Consider the following 18,350-nt stretch of genomic DNA (forward strand, 5'->3'; position numbering starts at 1 on the left):
AACAGTTTACTGCTTGTGCACTGCATAAGTCTTGTAACTTATTTGTATGTATAGTGATCCACAGAAATCAGGGCTTGTACTTTAAGAATAGGGCTACGAAATTAAGTAATAAATGCCAATCCACCATTGTAGCCCCATTTGTAGCCCCAAAATTGCAGATAATCATGTTTTTGGCCCAGCCCACACATCAGTAATACTAATGATATTGAAATGTTATAGATATAGATCAAGGCTTAATTAGTTACATAGGCACAGTTGACAGGGTTTGGGGCTGGATCTTGTGCATTTTCATCTGCTCTTAATACATGTCTGTGTGTCTTTATAGTATATTATAACATAAACCTCAGGAGAGGGTGAAATTGTCAGGGAAATGAAGATTGAAGAAACCACCCTTAATTTCCTGAAGGTTTATTAATATGTAAACATTTCTGTTAATTTATAGAAATTGGTACTGTGCCAGAACATATGAAGTTACCACTAATGAAACTGGATCCATCTTAAAAAGAACAAAAGGTTTACAACTACAACTAACAGACCCTATCTACATTCAGTCAAAGAAAATGTACAACTATAAATGTTAAGATGTTTTTTTTTCTCCAACTGTTATGTTTTATTATAGAATATTATTTTGTGGGTGACATGCTCAGTATTTGGCATATGTTTGACGTTTTCTAAATACTATCGTTCTTCAATAGAACCATCAATAATTATAGGTCCATAATAGTTACCAAATGTAAAAGGTAATTGTGCAGTTCCATAGAAACAAATGTATTGCATTTGTATAGTCCCAAAACATGTATTAGTTCCTCTGCTTTATTAATATAGCACCATTATACCTTGTATAGTGAACATAAAAGGTGTAATTCATTTTTAGTACAAGGAGCATGCAGTTTGGTAAACTGAACACCAATAAGCATTTTTGAATACAGTATACAGGTATATAAGTTAATAGGTTGGGTTACAATAGCTACATGTGAATGTCTCACAAAGTCTCTGTTTTAGAAATGACTAGATTCGTGTTTCTTCTGGTTATGGAAAATATATAGTTTTTGTTAAATGCTTTGATAACAAATTTTACAAGCTGATCCATTTTAGTTATTTTTTACTCAGTTTATTTATTCTTTCTTATAACTAGCTTACCCTGTGCCATTCACTTGCAGACAACAATACAACAAGTTTGACTGATCTGACATTGGCATTTCAGCCTTAGAAGGACGTGTATGTTAAGCAAATATAAACAAGAAGCCAGACTGTACCCATCTGAAAATTAGTTTCATTCTAGTGTTTTAAAGCAAGATGTGATAATCCTAATATTTAAGATGTAACTCCATAATCAGAATTTAAGCAGTATAAAAACAATTGCACATCCACAAGTTCTAAGCATGAGATGTTTTTGAGTGCTTTATATTTGTAATGTGAACAATTGAATACAAAACCTTGGACACAATATTTGGTTTGCATCCTAAACACTGAGCCATCAGGCGGCTACAAGTGGAACAATTTCAGTGCTAGTAAATAGTAAAGTTCTGATGTAACATGGATCCTCAATGGTGCACTTGTAGCAGGAACCATAGCTAACAGCAGGTCTGCCATGCCATAAAAACATGCAAATAGGAATATTTCCAACCATAGTAATGTACATGGCTACTTAACTTCCCATAAATATAAATATTGTGATCACGGTTCCAAGAACTGAAGAAGGATTGTATTTATTCTAGTTTGATAGATTGGTGCATCTCAAAGCATAGTATGGAAATAAAGGTATGTCATTTGAATGTTAAGTCTAAGCTCATAACATTTCTAGCTTTGAAATAATATTTACTTTTTATTGCTTTACATTAAAATATAGCTGGGTCTGCCATGTACTGCTACTGTGTGCTCCAGTTTCTAGGGGCCAACTGCTAGCATAGTAGAGAACATTTCATTCCAATTTAATTAACGCGGGCAATTGCAAACCTACATGTTTTCAAGCATTTAACGGGAATACAGGATAATTAGATTTTTCTTCAAACAATAGATCTGGTCCCATGAGTTCAGCTGCTGCTGCAAAAACACAAATATATTTATTTAATTATTTATTTTACAGTATCAACTTTTATTATGTTTCATTCAAATCAGAACAGTCTGGAAAAAATATCAGTTGATATAAAAGACTAAAAAGTGCCCAAAACCAGTTTAGAAGGTCTGTGTTCAGATCTGGTTGTTATTATGATTTACTGATGGTATTGAGCCATGAGTCAGCCTTTAATTGAATGCATATGCTGAAATGGATGTAAGAAAGTGGAGATCCCCTGCAGAGTATTCATGGTTTACTCTGCGCAAAATGTAAGCATTCCATGAGCCAGGAATTTATTCGGAACACATGGTGCTTAGCTAATTTTGCAAGATCATAACTGGAGCAAAGTACAATTTGATTTCCAAGAATTCGGCAACAATAAAACCTGTCTATGTGTAATCTGGAAATGTGATTGGTGTTTCAGTTATGCCTTTAAGCAAAGCTATTTAGGAAGCTCCCATATTCATAATGCAAAACTCAGATCAAGTAGATAGGAGATAAGCAATTGAAACTGTTTGCATTTCCTTTTCTAGTTTGCTAGCTGATATACAGCTGGCTCAGATTTCAATGTATTAACATTCAGTTACATTAAGATGACGCTAATCCATCAAAAAACAATCCTCAGGGATGTAGACGCATACATTTGCTGGGTGCAATTCATAGTATTCCTAAGAGTCACTGTGTGGGCCAACATCTGAGTCCTTCATTTGTCAGCAAGCTCTTCTGTAAACCCGGTCATTCTTATGTGAGCCTGATTGTGCTGACACCTCCTGCAAAGTTCAATGGATTGAGCTTTTGACTAAGGATCAGGAAAGGAACAATGTAAAGTAAAGTGACGCCTGAAGCTGCAAGGCTCATGTTCATATAAAAGTGAGAGCGCACGATGACAGCTAATAGGGCCCATAGCAGCTGAAGCGAAATCTGCATTATGTTTTTTATATAATTATTTATTTTTCTGTGAAAGTGGTAGTGACAGTACTTCTTTGAAGTAAGTGTTCATGTTTTGTTTTGAAAACATCAGTTGGGTGTACTGGTGAGTTATATGTACATTAACACTCAAATACATGTGGCATTTATATAACGGTTTCTATTTTAGCACTGATAGTTTAAATGTTATATGTTATGTAATGCTCAGTTGTCTCTACAGAACATGGACTGCCTTGAACCTACATAACTACAAAGTCAGAACATTTTGTGCCTTCTGTAGGACTCACTGCAAACAATAGCCATTATAAAGCACAAGAAATGTTTTGTTTACACTTCAAGCAAGCTTTCTAGCTTTTTCCATTACACTGGAGAGCCTTCGTGATTTTCCTCATACATCTATGTGGATAAATGTATATGTATGTAAATGTATTTATTAATACAGCCATAAAATACATAAAAGGGTATAATGAATAAAATAATCTAATTTGGAATAGTAAAAACATACAGTAATGACAAGAAAAGGCAGAAACTGTATTTAATTACTAAAGCAAAGACAAGATAATAACTTAGCCTGAGTCATGTCACAAATCAATATGTTTTAAAGCTGTAATCCTATTAATATATAACATTGCCTGATCAGAGTAAGTAAATGTAAAGCTGTCACAGAGCTGCACACACATACTTTTATGTAGTTGGGGAGCTTACCCCATTTATTATAACCACCATGTACCAACATTTTGTGGGGGGCTACTTCCCTTAGTTCTGACGGGTGTGCGGTGAAGGTATTTCTTTTGTACTGATAAAAATAAGTACCTGCAAATTTACTATAATTTAACACATTGTTATGCCCTCTCTGCCTCCACCTCAATCTCTGTGTCCTCTCCCTGTGCTTCTCTAATTCTGTGACCCCCCCCCTCACACCTCTGTGCGCTTGCCTCTCCTTCATTTTTTCACCCCACTTCCCCTCCTACCTCCATCTCTGTGCCTCCCCCCCGATCTCCACCCTTCCCGGCCATTAGAATGGAAATAATCAGTAATGTAAGTGATCACAATAGTTATATTGGTCTTAAACTGAGTAGTCAAAAAACTATAGAGTGGATAAAAGGATAGAGTTGGTCAGTACAGGCCAGGAATGGTTATGAGCAAATCAAATTGTTTAGTAATGTTTTCTGCAGTGTTTCAGAAATGAAAAAGTTCCATCTGTTACCATCCCACTAAAGGTAACCAGGCCCTGTGTCATATGAGAAAATGGAAATGCAATATGTTCAAAAAACGTTTGCCAAAAGTTCAAATTATGTGCAGAATCATTTTAATAGGTTATTTAACCAAAACAATTATGCAAAGTCATTTTATATTACAAAAACACATATAATCTATATTTTATATCAGTTTTTTAAGTGATTTATTTTTTTAAATTAGCTGGTAATATTATAAAACACAATTTTTTGCTTTGCATGACCAGTTGTATTTAATACATTTGTGTTATTTGTCTCATTTCCTACCAAGCTATTCTCCTTGCCTTCCTTCCACATTTACTAAGGTGTGAAGTTTTGCCTCTGCAAGTTTCTCAGCCAACAATTTGTGAGGAATATGCTTATTCACTAAAATGTGACTTTTCATCGTGGCAAGCGAACGCTGGCAATTTTTTCCAGAGATTTTTCACTAGCGCATACTTTTCCAAGCAAATTTTCTCTAGCGGCATTATCTTTCAGAAAAAATTCACTATCATATATGAGCTAGTGTTAATTGAAATCAGTGGCTAAATACAGGACAGATATGTGTATTTATTAATGATGATGCTGAACTTGGTGAAAGTGCCCAATTATTTTTCTAAATGTCCACGGAACCAAAAGGAAGACTAACTCTCTTATCAGCTGCAGTGAGAACAGAGACTCAGAAAATAAATATTATTGTTACAGTTCAACAATAACAAGCTATTTCTAACTAACTGCAACACAGGGGTTGACATTTTTGAGTGCATTAAATACCTGGACAAACGGTAAAAAGATGTTAATGACTTTAATGAAACACAAACACTTAACAGGTTAAGATAATATTTATTTTGTGGGAAGTACTCATGTGATTTGAAGTAGGATATGTTATGGATATGTTGGAATGCAGGATTTCATATCACTGATACAGTCATTGATGTAGCTTCATCAATTGGCAAGTCAGAACCAGGCAAAATAGACTGTGGCGAAAATTTTCGCTTCTTCGCCTGAGCAAAAATTCGAATTTGCAGCGAATGCTCTGCAAATTGTCTTTTTGGCAAATTTTTGCCAGAAAAAAAAGAATTTGCTCTTTAATAAATGTGCCCCTTTGGCTTGCCGGCAACTACATATCGTAAGAAGGCAAAAGTACAGCTAGGATACAGTTATACTGCTTACTGTAGAACTTATATCTTCACAAGGTTTTGATAGTTCCCTTTATGCTAAAGAAAATGTAATTTAGCCTTTGCCGTGGTATCACTCATTACAGGGTGTGACAAGGCATATAGTATTATTCTGATTAAGATTTATTCCCATTTCTGTATCTTAGGTCCAGCCATAAAATGTGATTGCAAATATGTTTCTATTTTATTGTTTCTCTTTTTAATGGACCACCTCTACATTTATATATACTCAATTTTGTTTTTTTCTGTCTTCTGCCTCCCACTTTTAATAATCAGGTATATAGTTTATTGGACTGTATTATAATTCCGAAATAAGCATTTATCTATTTTTCTTAAATTGAACTGTTCTTTAACTAACTTTTAGTATGATGTAGAGAATGCTATTCTAAGACAGTCTGCAGTTGGTCTTCATTTTTTATTATTTGTGATTTTTCAAATATTTAGGTTTTTGTTCAGCTCTCTAATTTGGAATTTTGGCAGCTATCTGGCTAGGGTCCAGTTTAACCTAACAACCAGGCAGGGATTTGAAAAGAAACTAGAATATGAATAGAGGAGGGCTGCTGGGGTCAGTGACCTCCATTTGAAAGCTAAAAAGATTCAGAAGAGAAAGCAAATAATTGAAAAACTATAAAAACTGGACCAATTGAAAAGTTGCTAAGAATAAGCCATTCTATAACATACTTAAAGTTAACCTGAAGGTAAACCACAATTTTAAGTACTTCAAAGTAGATTAAGTACATTTGCCAGAGGATGCTATTTATTATAAAAGCTGTAAAGACTGATGACTTGCAAAAAGTAGTATGGTACAAAAATATAAACTTTTTATAACATAAATACATAGATGGGAGTACATTTACACCTAATTAGTACTGTACATGGCTTGTAAGGTGCCTTTGAGAACACCATAGCATATTACAGTCCTGTAAGGTGCTGATCATTTTGATTACCTTTCAGGTCTCACTGTATTTTTGCCACTCCATTTCTAAGCTCATTTGAGACACGTTGTATATTTTCTCCTGTATTTTGTTAATATAGTTCTACCCTTCCCCTGTGATTTCAGTGTTTATTTCTGAAAAAAGAATACATTCATCTGACACTAACAATCTGCTATGATTGCAGAGTGCATTGAAAAAACATCAAATTGAAGTGGGACAGGCCTGTGTGTATTTGATATCCGCAATATCAGCTTTACTCGTGGCAACCAGCCAGGACAAATACTGAGCCTGTTCAACTATTCCCAGAACTGCAATAATAATAATTTCCAGAAATGATTGTATTACACTATTCTCCATTCTGGTGTCAATGACAAATCACTTCCACCATGCTGAAAGGCAATTGCTCCGGTCTATGAGTGTGTTTGAGATGCTAATTATGTACAATGATGATTGTCTTTAACAATATGCCATAAGCTAATGACTTATTGGTGTGTGCATATTACGCGCATTACCATCAACACAGTAATGAAAGTGTTCATATCACTGATATGATAAAAGACTATAGGGCCGATTCACTAAAGTGCGTTAAAACATGAGCTATTTATAGCATGTGGTAAAATTTTTAGCACGTCTAAGTTTTCACGACAACGCACAATTCACTAAAAGCATACTTGCGTTAATTTCCGCGCGATACTGCATGCGTTATTTTAGTCGCAAAGACTATTTTCATGCGGTATTTGACGGTACATGCGCTAATCAACGCCCGCATATAAATAGTCGCCGCGTATAAATAGTCACCGCATATAAATAGTAGCCGCATATAAATAGTAGCCGCATATAAATAGTAGCCGCATATAAATAGTAGCCGCATATAAATAGTAGCATATAAATAGTCGCGAATAAACGCACACCATTTTAGCCATACATGCTAATACTTGCAGAAAATTACTGTACTGAAAATAACCATTTCCCTGCAAACTGGAGGCTGCATCACTCTAGGGCCAACACATCCTTGAATAAATAACACTGCACGCGGTAGTGAATCTGTAGTCACTGTAGTGAATCGCGCGTAAATTTTCGCATCTATTTTAACGCAAAAAAGCGTGCGATAAAAATTAACGCACTTTTGTGAATCAGCCCTTATAGCTCTCTAGGTGACAAGGCATTCAGCTGGTTCTTCCGTTGCCTTATTGTATGCCCATTATTGAAAACAAATGAGGGCAATGAGGAAGAAAAAGAACTGGTGGTTTGCTAATTACCGTGCCATTCGGCTAAAGCAACTGTGACATGGAACAACAGGAGATTTGGAGAAGAAAAGCGAAAGTTGTGCTCACCTCTAAAGTTTGCAATGCAGGTGTGCAGGTGTGCAGACAAAGACAAGATTTCCTCTGCACTCACCCATCACCCTTAACATATTGATAATGGCTGAATGCAGAGAATTTGTTGTGTTTGGAGAAGAAGTTAGCTCCAAGCAGTCCCCTGTGTTCTGTGCTTGCTATGTTGTGACATGACTAAAAACAGCTAAAATACAGGTGTATACATTTTCTTAGCCAAATGGTCAGAATACAGATGCAGTCAGCTTAATGGTATATTTGGCTCAGATGGTGTAACATGGAAACCCATTTATTCTACAGGAGTGAATGGTATTCCTGTGTTAATGCATTGTTACATTTTGCTTCACATGTACTAAACAGACGTCTTGGTAGATGGCTTTAATACCAATAGTGTAATCTAACCATCCTCTTCAGCTCTCCTGTAGGAAAAAAAAACTTTCCTCTGGTCTCCCTACTGGGTGCTGCACTTCCTGTTTTTAATTATTTTTTGGTCATGAGCCGGTTTCTACTACCTATAATTTGTGTAATATGCAATGCAGTGGTTCTTTAAAATCACAGTTTGTGATGTACACACTATTGGTGCTGAGTATTTTAACTCATCACTGTGCTCAGTTTTTTTATGTATGTATAAATTTATAAAGCGCTACAAGGATACGCAGTGATGTACATTCTTACAATATACACATATTTCACACATATGTCCATAATATGTTCTTTCCTATTTGTTTCCCCTTAAATATTTTGTATATTGTACACTGACATGCAGATTAAACATTCACTAGCAGTTTTGCACTCATGGTTTATTTATCTTCCTTCAGTAATAATAATGTGCATCATGTGCTTATTTTGCAGATACTGTAAAAGGGTGTGTAGCAAAGTTGTTCTTCAGCTGCCCAATGAAGGGACACTACTGCCTCTACAGTAAGAGTAGTTTTACCCTCATCAGCCAGCAGCCACAGCTATGGATCCATATCCTCTTTCTCTTTCATCAGGTTTGTCCAGGTTAAACAATAATGTGGTAGCACTGTGTATGCCACATTCTTAGAGAAAATTAATGTCACTGGTTAAAGGAATACTGTCATGGGAAAACATATTTTTTTTTTTTTCAAAATACATCAGTTAATAGAGCTTCGCCAGCAGAATCCTGCATTGAAATCTGTTTTTCAAAAACACAAACAGATTTTTTTATATTTAATTTTGAAATTTCACATGGGGCTAGCCATATTCTTCATTTCCCAGGGTACCACAGCCATGTGACTTGTGCTCTGATAAACTTCAGTCACACTTTACTGCTGAGCTGCAAGTTGATATCACCCCACCTCCTGCAGCCGATCAGCAGAATAGTGGGAAGGGAGCAAGAAAGCAGCTCTCAGTATATACAGTATATCAGAATAGCACTCAATAGTAAGAAATCCAAGTCCGGCTTGGGACTCCTCCATTTACATGGGAGAAGGAGAAACAGTAGGTTACCTGAAAGCAGTTCTAATGTGTAGCACTGGGTCCTTCTAAAAGCTCAGACACTGAGATGGCGCCTACACATCTTACAACAAAAAAAAAATACATTTGTTGGTTCCAGAATAATGTTTTCAATGTCAGAGTAAATTATTTGCAAACAATGTTAACAGCGTACTTTCGAAATAAAAAGAACACCATAAAAATCAAGTCAGTATCCCTTTAAAGTAAGCTGCTATGTTTATTAAAGTATAATCATTTAGATCAGGGGTGTCCAACTGGAGGCCCATGGACTATCTGACATCATCATTTTAATTAATTTGGCCCACTACATGTAATACTAATTTAGATTATTGTGGATTATGACCCCTCTGCCACCTGGCTTCTTGGACTTTTGTTCTGTTTCTTCACAATGTCTCACTTTCATCTCAGTCTTCACTTTCTTATTCAGATAGCTTCTTGGCCCTGATACATACAGGAGTGGAAGCAGTTATCTGGACATCTATTGCAATATACGACAAGGCATTAATTAAATATTTCTAAATGAATAATCTTGATTTTTGTCTTATTCCCTTATCCTCTATAAAAGTAAGACAATTCCTGGATCTGTCTGAATGTGCTCCAGGAAGCCTGGAATCCACATGGTGCAGAAGTGTTGGACCCTACAGAAAGCCACAATCTCTAGTGAAGTTGGGGAACAGGAATCCAGAGAACAAGGAACCCTGCACTTATTAAATCCTTGTTCTCTGGATTCCTGTTCCCCAACTTCACTAGAGATTGTGGCTTTCTGTAGGGTCCAACACTTCTGCACCATGTGGATTCCAGGCTTCCTGGAGCACATTCAGACAGATCCACGGCTGAAGGCCAAGAAGGAAGATCCACCCCTAACCAAACACTATATTAAAGCATGGCAGGAAGAGGTCATACCAATAAACTACAATATGCAAATAGGAAAAATAGATACATGGGCTTCTGCTCAGTAACAATGGAAATAGGGATTTAAAGCTATAGGGGATGTTAAGCCTGTAGGCCCCTACAATATATTTTTTTTCCAAAACACAACTAAATTAGCCTGTTCACTGGCAGGCTAAGGTCTAATGATATTTATTTTGTTTAGATATGTAAGGACCATAAGCCAGCTAGCTAAAGAGAAATTGATGCAGCTGTATGTAACCCCTTTTTGGCTGAAAAGCACTTAAACACCAGGCTATTGGTAGAACATGGGGTACATGTGACTCTCTTTCTGAGCATGGGCCTTTGCTTAGGTGGAAGAGACCTGGATAGAGCTGAGGATGTGGTTGTACTACAACTCACGACAGGCTGTGTAACGTAGGTGCATATAATTATGGATGCCAGAGAGGCATCCTCCTTGCTAGACATTATATCAGTCTGCAATGGGAGGGGTCAACCAGACTAAACCAATAGGATATAAAGTATAGTGCCAACTAGATACATAGGACTATAGTAGATACTGTACATAGTAACAGTAGGATAAGTGAAGAGGTAGGGTTTAAAGCCATAGGGGAGCTAAACCCTATGGGTCCCTGCATGTACTAAGATTGATAGATTCATACTAGTGTTCTATGACTTTCAGAGTAAAAGGCATATGTAAGAGCACTGAGTATAGGTATAGTTTATATTATCAGGAATTTCAGTAAAGCAAATGTATATGAGTGACTATGGGGGGAAATTATTTAACTTCTGCTATGCCACAGTCCTTAACATTTCCATCTTTTATACATTTGTTAGAGATCATGTTAGCTTTTTAAATATTATATATAAAAAATGTCTAAACATGATACAAATACTCCATAGAAAATATAAATCAAGTATATGTTTAAACTTTAAATTATAAGTGAAACAGATACATTTTAGTAATGCAAAGGCAAAAGCATTTTTCTCAACCTTGGCATCTGCATAGACTTACATTGTTTTGCTATTATGGAATGTAGTCCTAATAAGTGTATCAGATGTAAGTAACAGAAACATATAAACAGATGAATTCCAGTATGGCCAGAAGAATGCACAATCACATTTCCTTCAGTTCATGCTACAACAATATGCAGTATTTTTCAACAATCTGAATTTCAAGGGGTTACTTCTTTAATAACAACCTCTAGTTCATGGCTGCATGAGATGGTAATGCTTAAGAAAATTGCATACCTTGAAGTAAAAGGGATTTTAATCATTCTAACCCGAGGCAAATATCACTATATTCCTATTACTGTTCTTCTTTATCTTTGAACTCCAACCGACACCCCCCCTAGCTGTTGAAGAACTCACTTAAATCCTTTCCTGAAGTTTAAAGGAATAAAGCCCTGAAATCCAGGCAAATGTGGTTCTGACCCAGCCCCATCTACTCATAGCATTCTTCTCTGTCCCACACTGTCAGTTTATCTCGTTCCCATTTCATTTCTTTCACACTCAGTCCAATCCTCCTTTTAGTGTCCCATCACTTCATTTACTCTTCTGGCTTTGTATGCACCACCACCCACACGTCACTGAATGCGAACCATTAAAGGACCATAATTATGATGCCCTAGTTGACCCAATCATGCTCTTGCTTGGGTATCCAGAAAACATTCAAGTACATGTTCAAAGTTAGGTTTCATAACCTGTATATTTAACAAAGGCATTAACCCTCTGTGTGAAATTAGAGCTCACCACAACAAAATACACCTATGGGATTTTTTAGAAGCTTATTTATCAATGAGCAAATGTTAGAGTTCACTAGAGTTCGCTTCTAAATATCTAAAAATCGCAAAGAAATGAAAAGAAAGTAGGTGAGTTTTTCTGTGGTAAGCCACAAATTTCACTAACAGTAAGTTAGTACCCCACGAAAAGATAGATTTTTTGCAAATGCCCAATCTGATGAATCCAAAATGGGTAACAATTCCTTTCTACTAAACTACCAAGCTGTAATGCTTTCTTAAAATTAGCAGTTTTAATAAAAAATGTTAAATTGTATTCCCAATGTGCATAGGTATATCAAAGTGTTCTGATTAAAATTTAATTTCCATTTTACAGCATTATATCTCCTTCATGACATTGGGTACCAGGATAAAACATACTACATTTGAATGCCAGGGGTCTACTAAATAGTTCGATGCCCAATGTGTGTATGTTTTCCCAAGTATGTGTCAGATACAGACTCCATAATACACCATGTGAATACTAGTTTCATGGCTTATATTTGAAGAAGTAAACCTTTTTTCTATCTTTAATATTACTCCTAACAGTCCCCAGAATATCATACCTTAGTCCCTGCATTCAGTCTGATCTGGTTTCTGATTTATAAATTGAAATCTCCTCTTTTGTGTACATGCCTGACAGAGAAGAAGCTTTCTGGGAATGCACAGTGAGTCAGGCTGTTATGTATGGCCACAGAAAAAAATCTGCATCTGTAGCTGCACACTGACTCCTGCTTCTCTTTGCATTCCCAGAAAGCTGCTTCTCTGTCAGGCATGCACAGAAGGCTCTTCTAGTTGAAGAGCTGAGGAGAGCTGAACAGGAAGAGGGGGCAGGGTTTCACTCTGTACCAGGAAGAGGAGGAAAGGAGCTAGAGATTTCAACTTATAAATCAGAAACCAGATCAGACTGAATGCAGGAACTAAGGTATGTTATTTCAGGGGTTGTTAAGAGTAATTTTAAAGTTAGGGAAAAAAAGGTTTCTTCTTCTTTAAATACATAGTTATTCTATGTGAAGTAAAAGCTGCAAAAATATGCTGACCCACTAACTCTATTTCTGTACTGCAAACTACCAAACTGCAAATCTTTGTTAAATTTAGCATTTTTTTTTTAAATACAATTTCTGAAAATCACCTGAAAGCTAACATTTTACAGCTTCATATGCCCCACATATTCTTAGGTACCATGATTAAAGATCCTAAAGAATAAACGCAAACTACTGAACAGTTTGAAAAAGGGCAAAAGCCAAAAATGTTGCCTGAAATTTTCACCAAATAAATTCACCTTTTTCACTTTTGCAACAAGGAAGTGCTGCAGTGTTTTGTTTTTCCAGTCTGATGGCCAATATACATAGGGGTGTGTTTACTAAGATTGGTGATAAATATCACTGGTGATGTTGCCCACAGCAACCAATCAGCAATTAGATTTGAACAGTCACCTACAAGTTAGAAATCAAAAGCAAAGAGCTGATTGGTTGATATGGACAACATCACAGGTGGTATTTATCTCCAATCTTGGTAAACATGCCCCATAGACTTACCCAAGCATACGGCATGTAGAGGCCCCAGGGGCCCCCGCCTAACCCCCTCCCCCTGCACACATACATTTCACTAAACTTCAGTGCAATCGGGATCCCCGCCACCCAGCCAACCGTCTTCACCCCCAAGTGTGCGTATATTTTACCCATTCCCAGTAATTACTTTTCTTTTACCACCTACACAGTAGGTAGAAGCTTGCATGTACTGAATGTTCAGACCATACTGCAATATAGAATACATATTCACATATTTGAAAAATAGCCATATGGGAATTCATTAAATAGAACAGTTGTTAACACAAATATTACAGTCCTGAATATGTTAAAAGTTCATGAACAACCACTTTATGAAGAGAAATTAAATGAAAACAGGAATGGGTACACAATAGAAAAAGAGTAAGAGAAAGAAATCTAAGGGCCACGTGAACTAAAATCTATTCTGACACAATTTCTTCCTATTGCTATGCAGAGCTTGTTACCGGAGCCATTGGCCATGCACAGTGCAACCATGCAGGTACTTCAGACTCTCTGGGAGAAGATGCAGCCCAAGAACACTCATAGCTTTAAATCTTCTCTGATGCAGTCTATGTTTCCCCACAAAAAGGTAATCTTCTCTATACTTGTTTTTATTGCTGAAACTAGAGTGTACTTGTTGAACCTATAGTTTAACAAAAAAATTGAATATTTATAAAATGTGATAACAATGTTCTTAAAAAGTTAAATATGGGTATATAGCGATAGTTTGCTCAAAGCTTTCCTTCTCATGTTTGTGTTTACACATTGCATTGAAAGCTACCATACTGTTTTAATTGTCATAATTAAACATTGTTTATTTACCCTTTCTATGGACAACTATTATTCTGATTCAATACTAAGGGATAGATTAATAAATCTTTTAATAAAGAATTAAGCTGTAGGGCCCTGCCCAAAAGTCACAGTTTTCTAGGTGTAATTAGATTGATTTAGAAATTAACTTTTCAGTTGCTAGATCCCAAATTTATTATTGATTGATAAATCATGCTCCAATGTAGTTCATCCAATGTAGTTTTTCTAAGTGAAATAATACTAGTTGTAAAATTTGAATCCCTATCGCATGGAGGGGCTAAAGGGCAACTGCCAGGCAAGTTTTATATATGAAATGCAAACTGGTGCTAGAAACCTGGTCAGTCTGGTTCCACTCCCAACTGCCTGCAGCAGGTATACAGGGGTCCTCATGAAAATATACTAGAACATGGAGCCACTGCATTTTGACATTTATTCTTAAATTAAGAAGCACATTAATTAAAAAACACGGAAACATTTCTCAATATTTTCCCCTTTTGCACATATATATTAAAAAAAAAGCTGAAGAAAAACATGAAATAGCATTTTCCACTTTCCGTTGACTTCTATGGTATTTTTCCAGGTATTGCATGGTTTCCTAAATAAAACGCGATTGATGTGAAAGGCGCTATAACTTTTTAAAGAAAGCTTCGGGGGCAAATTGAGGACAGTCGACACCTAGACACCTGCTCACCCCTCTGTGTAAACACATTCACATAATATAGCAAACCTACATACATTACAGAAGCTGCTTCTCATATTTTAGTCTTTAGTTTTGGCATTGTAAGTCAGTGTTATGACATCTCTCAGCACAAATGTTCAAAGCATTTTTTCTGTTGATTCTAATGACACGAGCGCTTAGTGTGGTTTTGCATGGGTTGCTTATTTCATTTAGATTTTAGATGCAACAAAAACAATTGGCACTTTTTTTAAACTTTTGTTTTCACATGTTAAATAAGTTCCGGCCAATTGCCTTTAAATCTTTCACTCATGTTTTCAAAAAGGTCAAAGTAGTTTTTCAGCCCTAACAAAACTGAACCCTCAGGCTTTGTTTTTACAAGCAATTTGATCAGTCAGATGTAGTTGTATGTCAAAATCTAATGGTTCATCTTTCATTAACTCTGCAGACATGGACAACAAGACCAGTCCGTATATTTCACTAGTGATACACGTTTTTCTGACATCTCATCAACATGCAGGGTCCTATTAAACACCCTTGTGATCTCTGTATGGGTTAAAATGGCATGAGCCTTTCCATTCTGCTATTAATTGGTGCACAGGCTGGAGCCCAAAAGCATTTTACAGATCACATAACTCCCTGGTTTCTTAGATACCTTTCTGGGAATTTACTCAAATGGCACATGTCAATCCCTTTTCTAAAGAAAGAGACAGTGATGCTCAGTGTAATTTTCAAGCAGTTATGTTTCTGTTTTATTTACAGTACGGTTTTACAAACATGGACCTTTTTTAATTCACACAGCATAGGAAAATAATCACACTTAAATTTAATCTTGTGACATCAGAACAGAAAAGTCCACTGGCATACTGTTTGACAGTGTCTCTGGCCAGGGTCGGACTGGGGGGTGCAGGGCCCACCGGGGCTGCCTCCCTAGGGGCCCCACACCCCCCAAGGTGCCCCTGCCGCACATCCTCACCCCCCACAGGGACCCCCAATGTCCTCCAGCAGACTGGGGAGTGCCATCAGTGATCGGGTCTGGCCCCCGCCGGGGTATACTTTTTATTTCTAAATTACACTGTTCACTTAGCAAATAATTCACTCTGTTATTTAAAATTTTATTCTTGGACCAACAAATGTATTTTTTTAGCTGTAATATTGGTGTGTAGGCGCCATCTCAGTGCATCTCAGAGCACCTCTAGGACTTTAGTTCTACATAATCTCCATCCTTGGTCTTTTACATTACACTCACACTTTGTTGTATTAGCAGACTGAAACAGATTCTTTGCCAGATTTTATTGTATTTTGTATCATCCATTGTTCCTTATAATCTAATTTATGCACATTGAGTATTTCAAACATGAGCTCTGCTTACTGACATCACACAACATCATTGATGATATCAGCAATTACATCAGCCAGTTCCACTGACGCAGATTCCTTTTTACTATCCATAAATTCTAATAAATGAGTGATTCAACAATACAGTATGAGATACAGTCTTTCAGCATGAACTTAGTCCTAAATCCTCCACAGCTCGCTTAAATAAAAAATCTGTAGAATTATAGTTGCTGTGTTTGCAGCTTCTGAGAAGAACAGTGTTTTTCCTGGCAATGGAAACATATTATTTCCTGTGAGCCCGAGGCTTCATTTGTTGCTGTGTGTGAGACTGAACGTCTTTAAACTTGTTGATTCCCACTTGATTGTGGGCTCTGTTGCTGATAATTGGCAGTGGTGAATTTATAATCTGCATAGGGGCATTCAGGATGCCTTCACAGGAGCCATGCAGTTCTCGATATTAACCAATATAACTGTCTCTGTGGAAACATTTTCATTTTAATACTAATGTCTTATTTGTTCTCCACTATCTTTTAATTTCATTGGATTTCTAACTAAAACCCCCAATTTTCTCTAATTACTTTTTCTGAACCAAGAAATGAATTCTGCAGATTACTTCCTCTCTCTCATCTAAGCATTCTTCCAACTAAATTACTCATTATTTGTAAAAGCAAAACTATTATTTCTACTCATTTATGCACTTATATTGGAATATTGGCCTGTAATGTGAATGAGATTTGGAGAGCAAAATATAAACATTCCTTGGCGCTGCGCATTTCCTTAGTAATTACTAACAGGGAAACAATGAGCGTGGTTCATTTTATTCTTGTCCGCTTATGAAACAGGAAATTAAGAGTAATGGATGAGGGCTAATTTTAATATCATTAGTCTATAGCTGTACATAACTAACAAACACATTGTGCAATGATTTATGCAAAGAATGTCCAACGAGTCACATCAATCTCTGCCCCATTTGATCATACATTCTAATTCTCTACCCAGACACACAAACATAAACTTTGGGTTCAATTAATATCACATTAAAAATCTGCCAGCATGTTAGATGTGAGCTACTGGAACTACCAGGATTTTCTATTAAAATGTAGCCTCCCTGAAACCCAAGTGTTTGGCCCAATTTTTTGCTTGCAAATTAGAAATAGTTAATTAACATTTTAGTACTGGTGGTTGGTTCATTAATTTATGCCATGCATTGCCATTTAAACATCAGCGCACGTTGATCAAGCACTTAATGAAGAATGTACAGGGATAATACTGTGGTCTTAAGACCAAATACATACAAAATCAATACAAAATGTAAATAACTCCTTTAGTGATATACCCTGTTGCTTCAAATATCCTATGTTCTTATCTTACAAGAAAAACTGCACATTTTAGCCTTTCTTCTATCTTGAATTAGGACCCTATACATTTTCTTTCCTTTGTACTGGGTTTACATTAGGAAGTATATATACTTATATATACATATAATTACTTGGTTTGCTTTCCCTAGCTTCCCAAACTCCTCGGGCAGCTGTATGAACTACCATTCTTCACTGACAGTCTTGCAGCAGACTACTTTTGCAGCAGAAGCTGGCTGGCACTAGTTTTCTTTGCTACTATTTCTTTCTCATTACCGACTAATTTAAATGAATACTTTATAAACTATAATTTGAATGCCTGTTATTATAGCCTACATGCATGACTTTTCATTAAGCCACAATAATCTTTAATTTCTCTGCTTACTCCACCATTGTGTAGCAGTTTTTCTTTAGTGAGCACATTTCAAGCTCTGATTTCACCAAGCTCACTTGGCAACGTTTATTTTGGGAATCAGCTTACAGCTCTGGCCCAACTGGATATTCCATTCATGAAAACATTTCAGTCTCTTTTCCACCCAAGGATAAAACCTAAAGTCATAAGGCCCTAGTCCAGCAGTCTTTGTGGCACAGTATCAAATGCTTTCTCAGCATATATCACATCTACAATCTTATCCTAATGAAATTTACCATCTTAGAAGGAAATAAGATCTGCTTGGTATAAAACCTACTCCATAAACAATTTATTTTCTGTAATCAATATACAAGTATGGGATATGTTATCCGTAAAACCATAATGCAGAATGCTCCAAATTACAGGAAGCCCATCTCCCATAGATTCCATTTTCATCAAATAATCCAACTTTTTAAAAAATAT

General features: G+C 36.3%; 1 protein-coding gene across 3 annotated transcripts in view; it reads left to right on the top strand.

The window, feature by feature from the left end:
* veph1 (ventricular zone expressed PH domain containing 1) overlaps nt 1-18,350 on the top strand; it is a 192,341-nt gene that overhangs the window by 127,173 nt on the left and 46,818 nt on the right. For 2 of the 3 annotated variants that reach the window (XM_031902402.1, XM_002933254.4), the window contains exons 10-11: nt 8,497-8,636; nt 13,791-13,925. In XM_031902402.1, the coding sequence (XP_031758262.1) occupies nt 8,497-8,636; nt 13,791-13,925 (275 nt within the window). Of the gene's footprint in view, nt 1-8,496; nt 8,637-13,790; nt 13,926-14,726; nt 18,224-18,350 lie in introns of those variants that run through there. The other variant, XM_031902403.1, reaches the window with a different exon arrangement.

Source organism: Xenopus tropicalis, chromosome 5 (genome assembly GCF_000004195.4).
Source record: "Xenopus tropicalis strain Nigerian chromosome 5, UCB_Xtro_10.0, whole genome shotgun sequence".
In the NCBI taxonomy this organism is placed as follows: Eukaryota; Metazoa; Chordata; class Amphibia; order Anura; family Pipidae; genus Xenopus; species Xenopus tropicalis.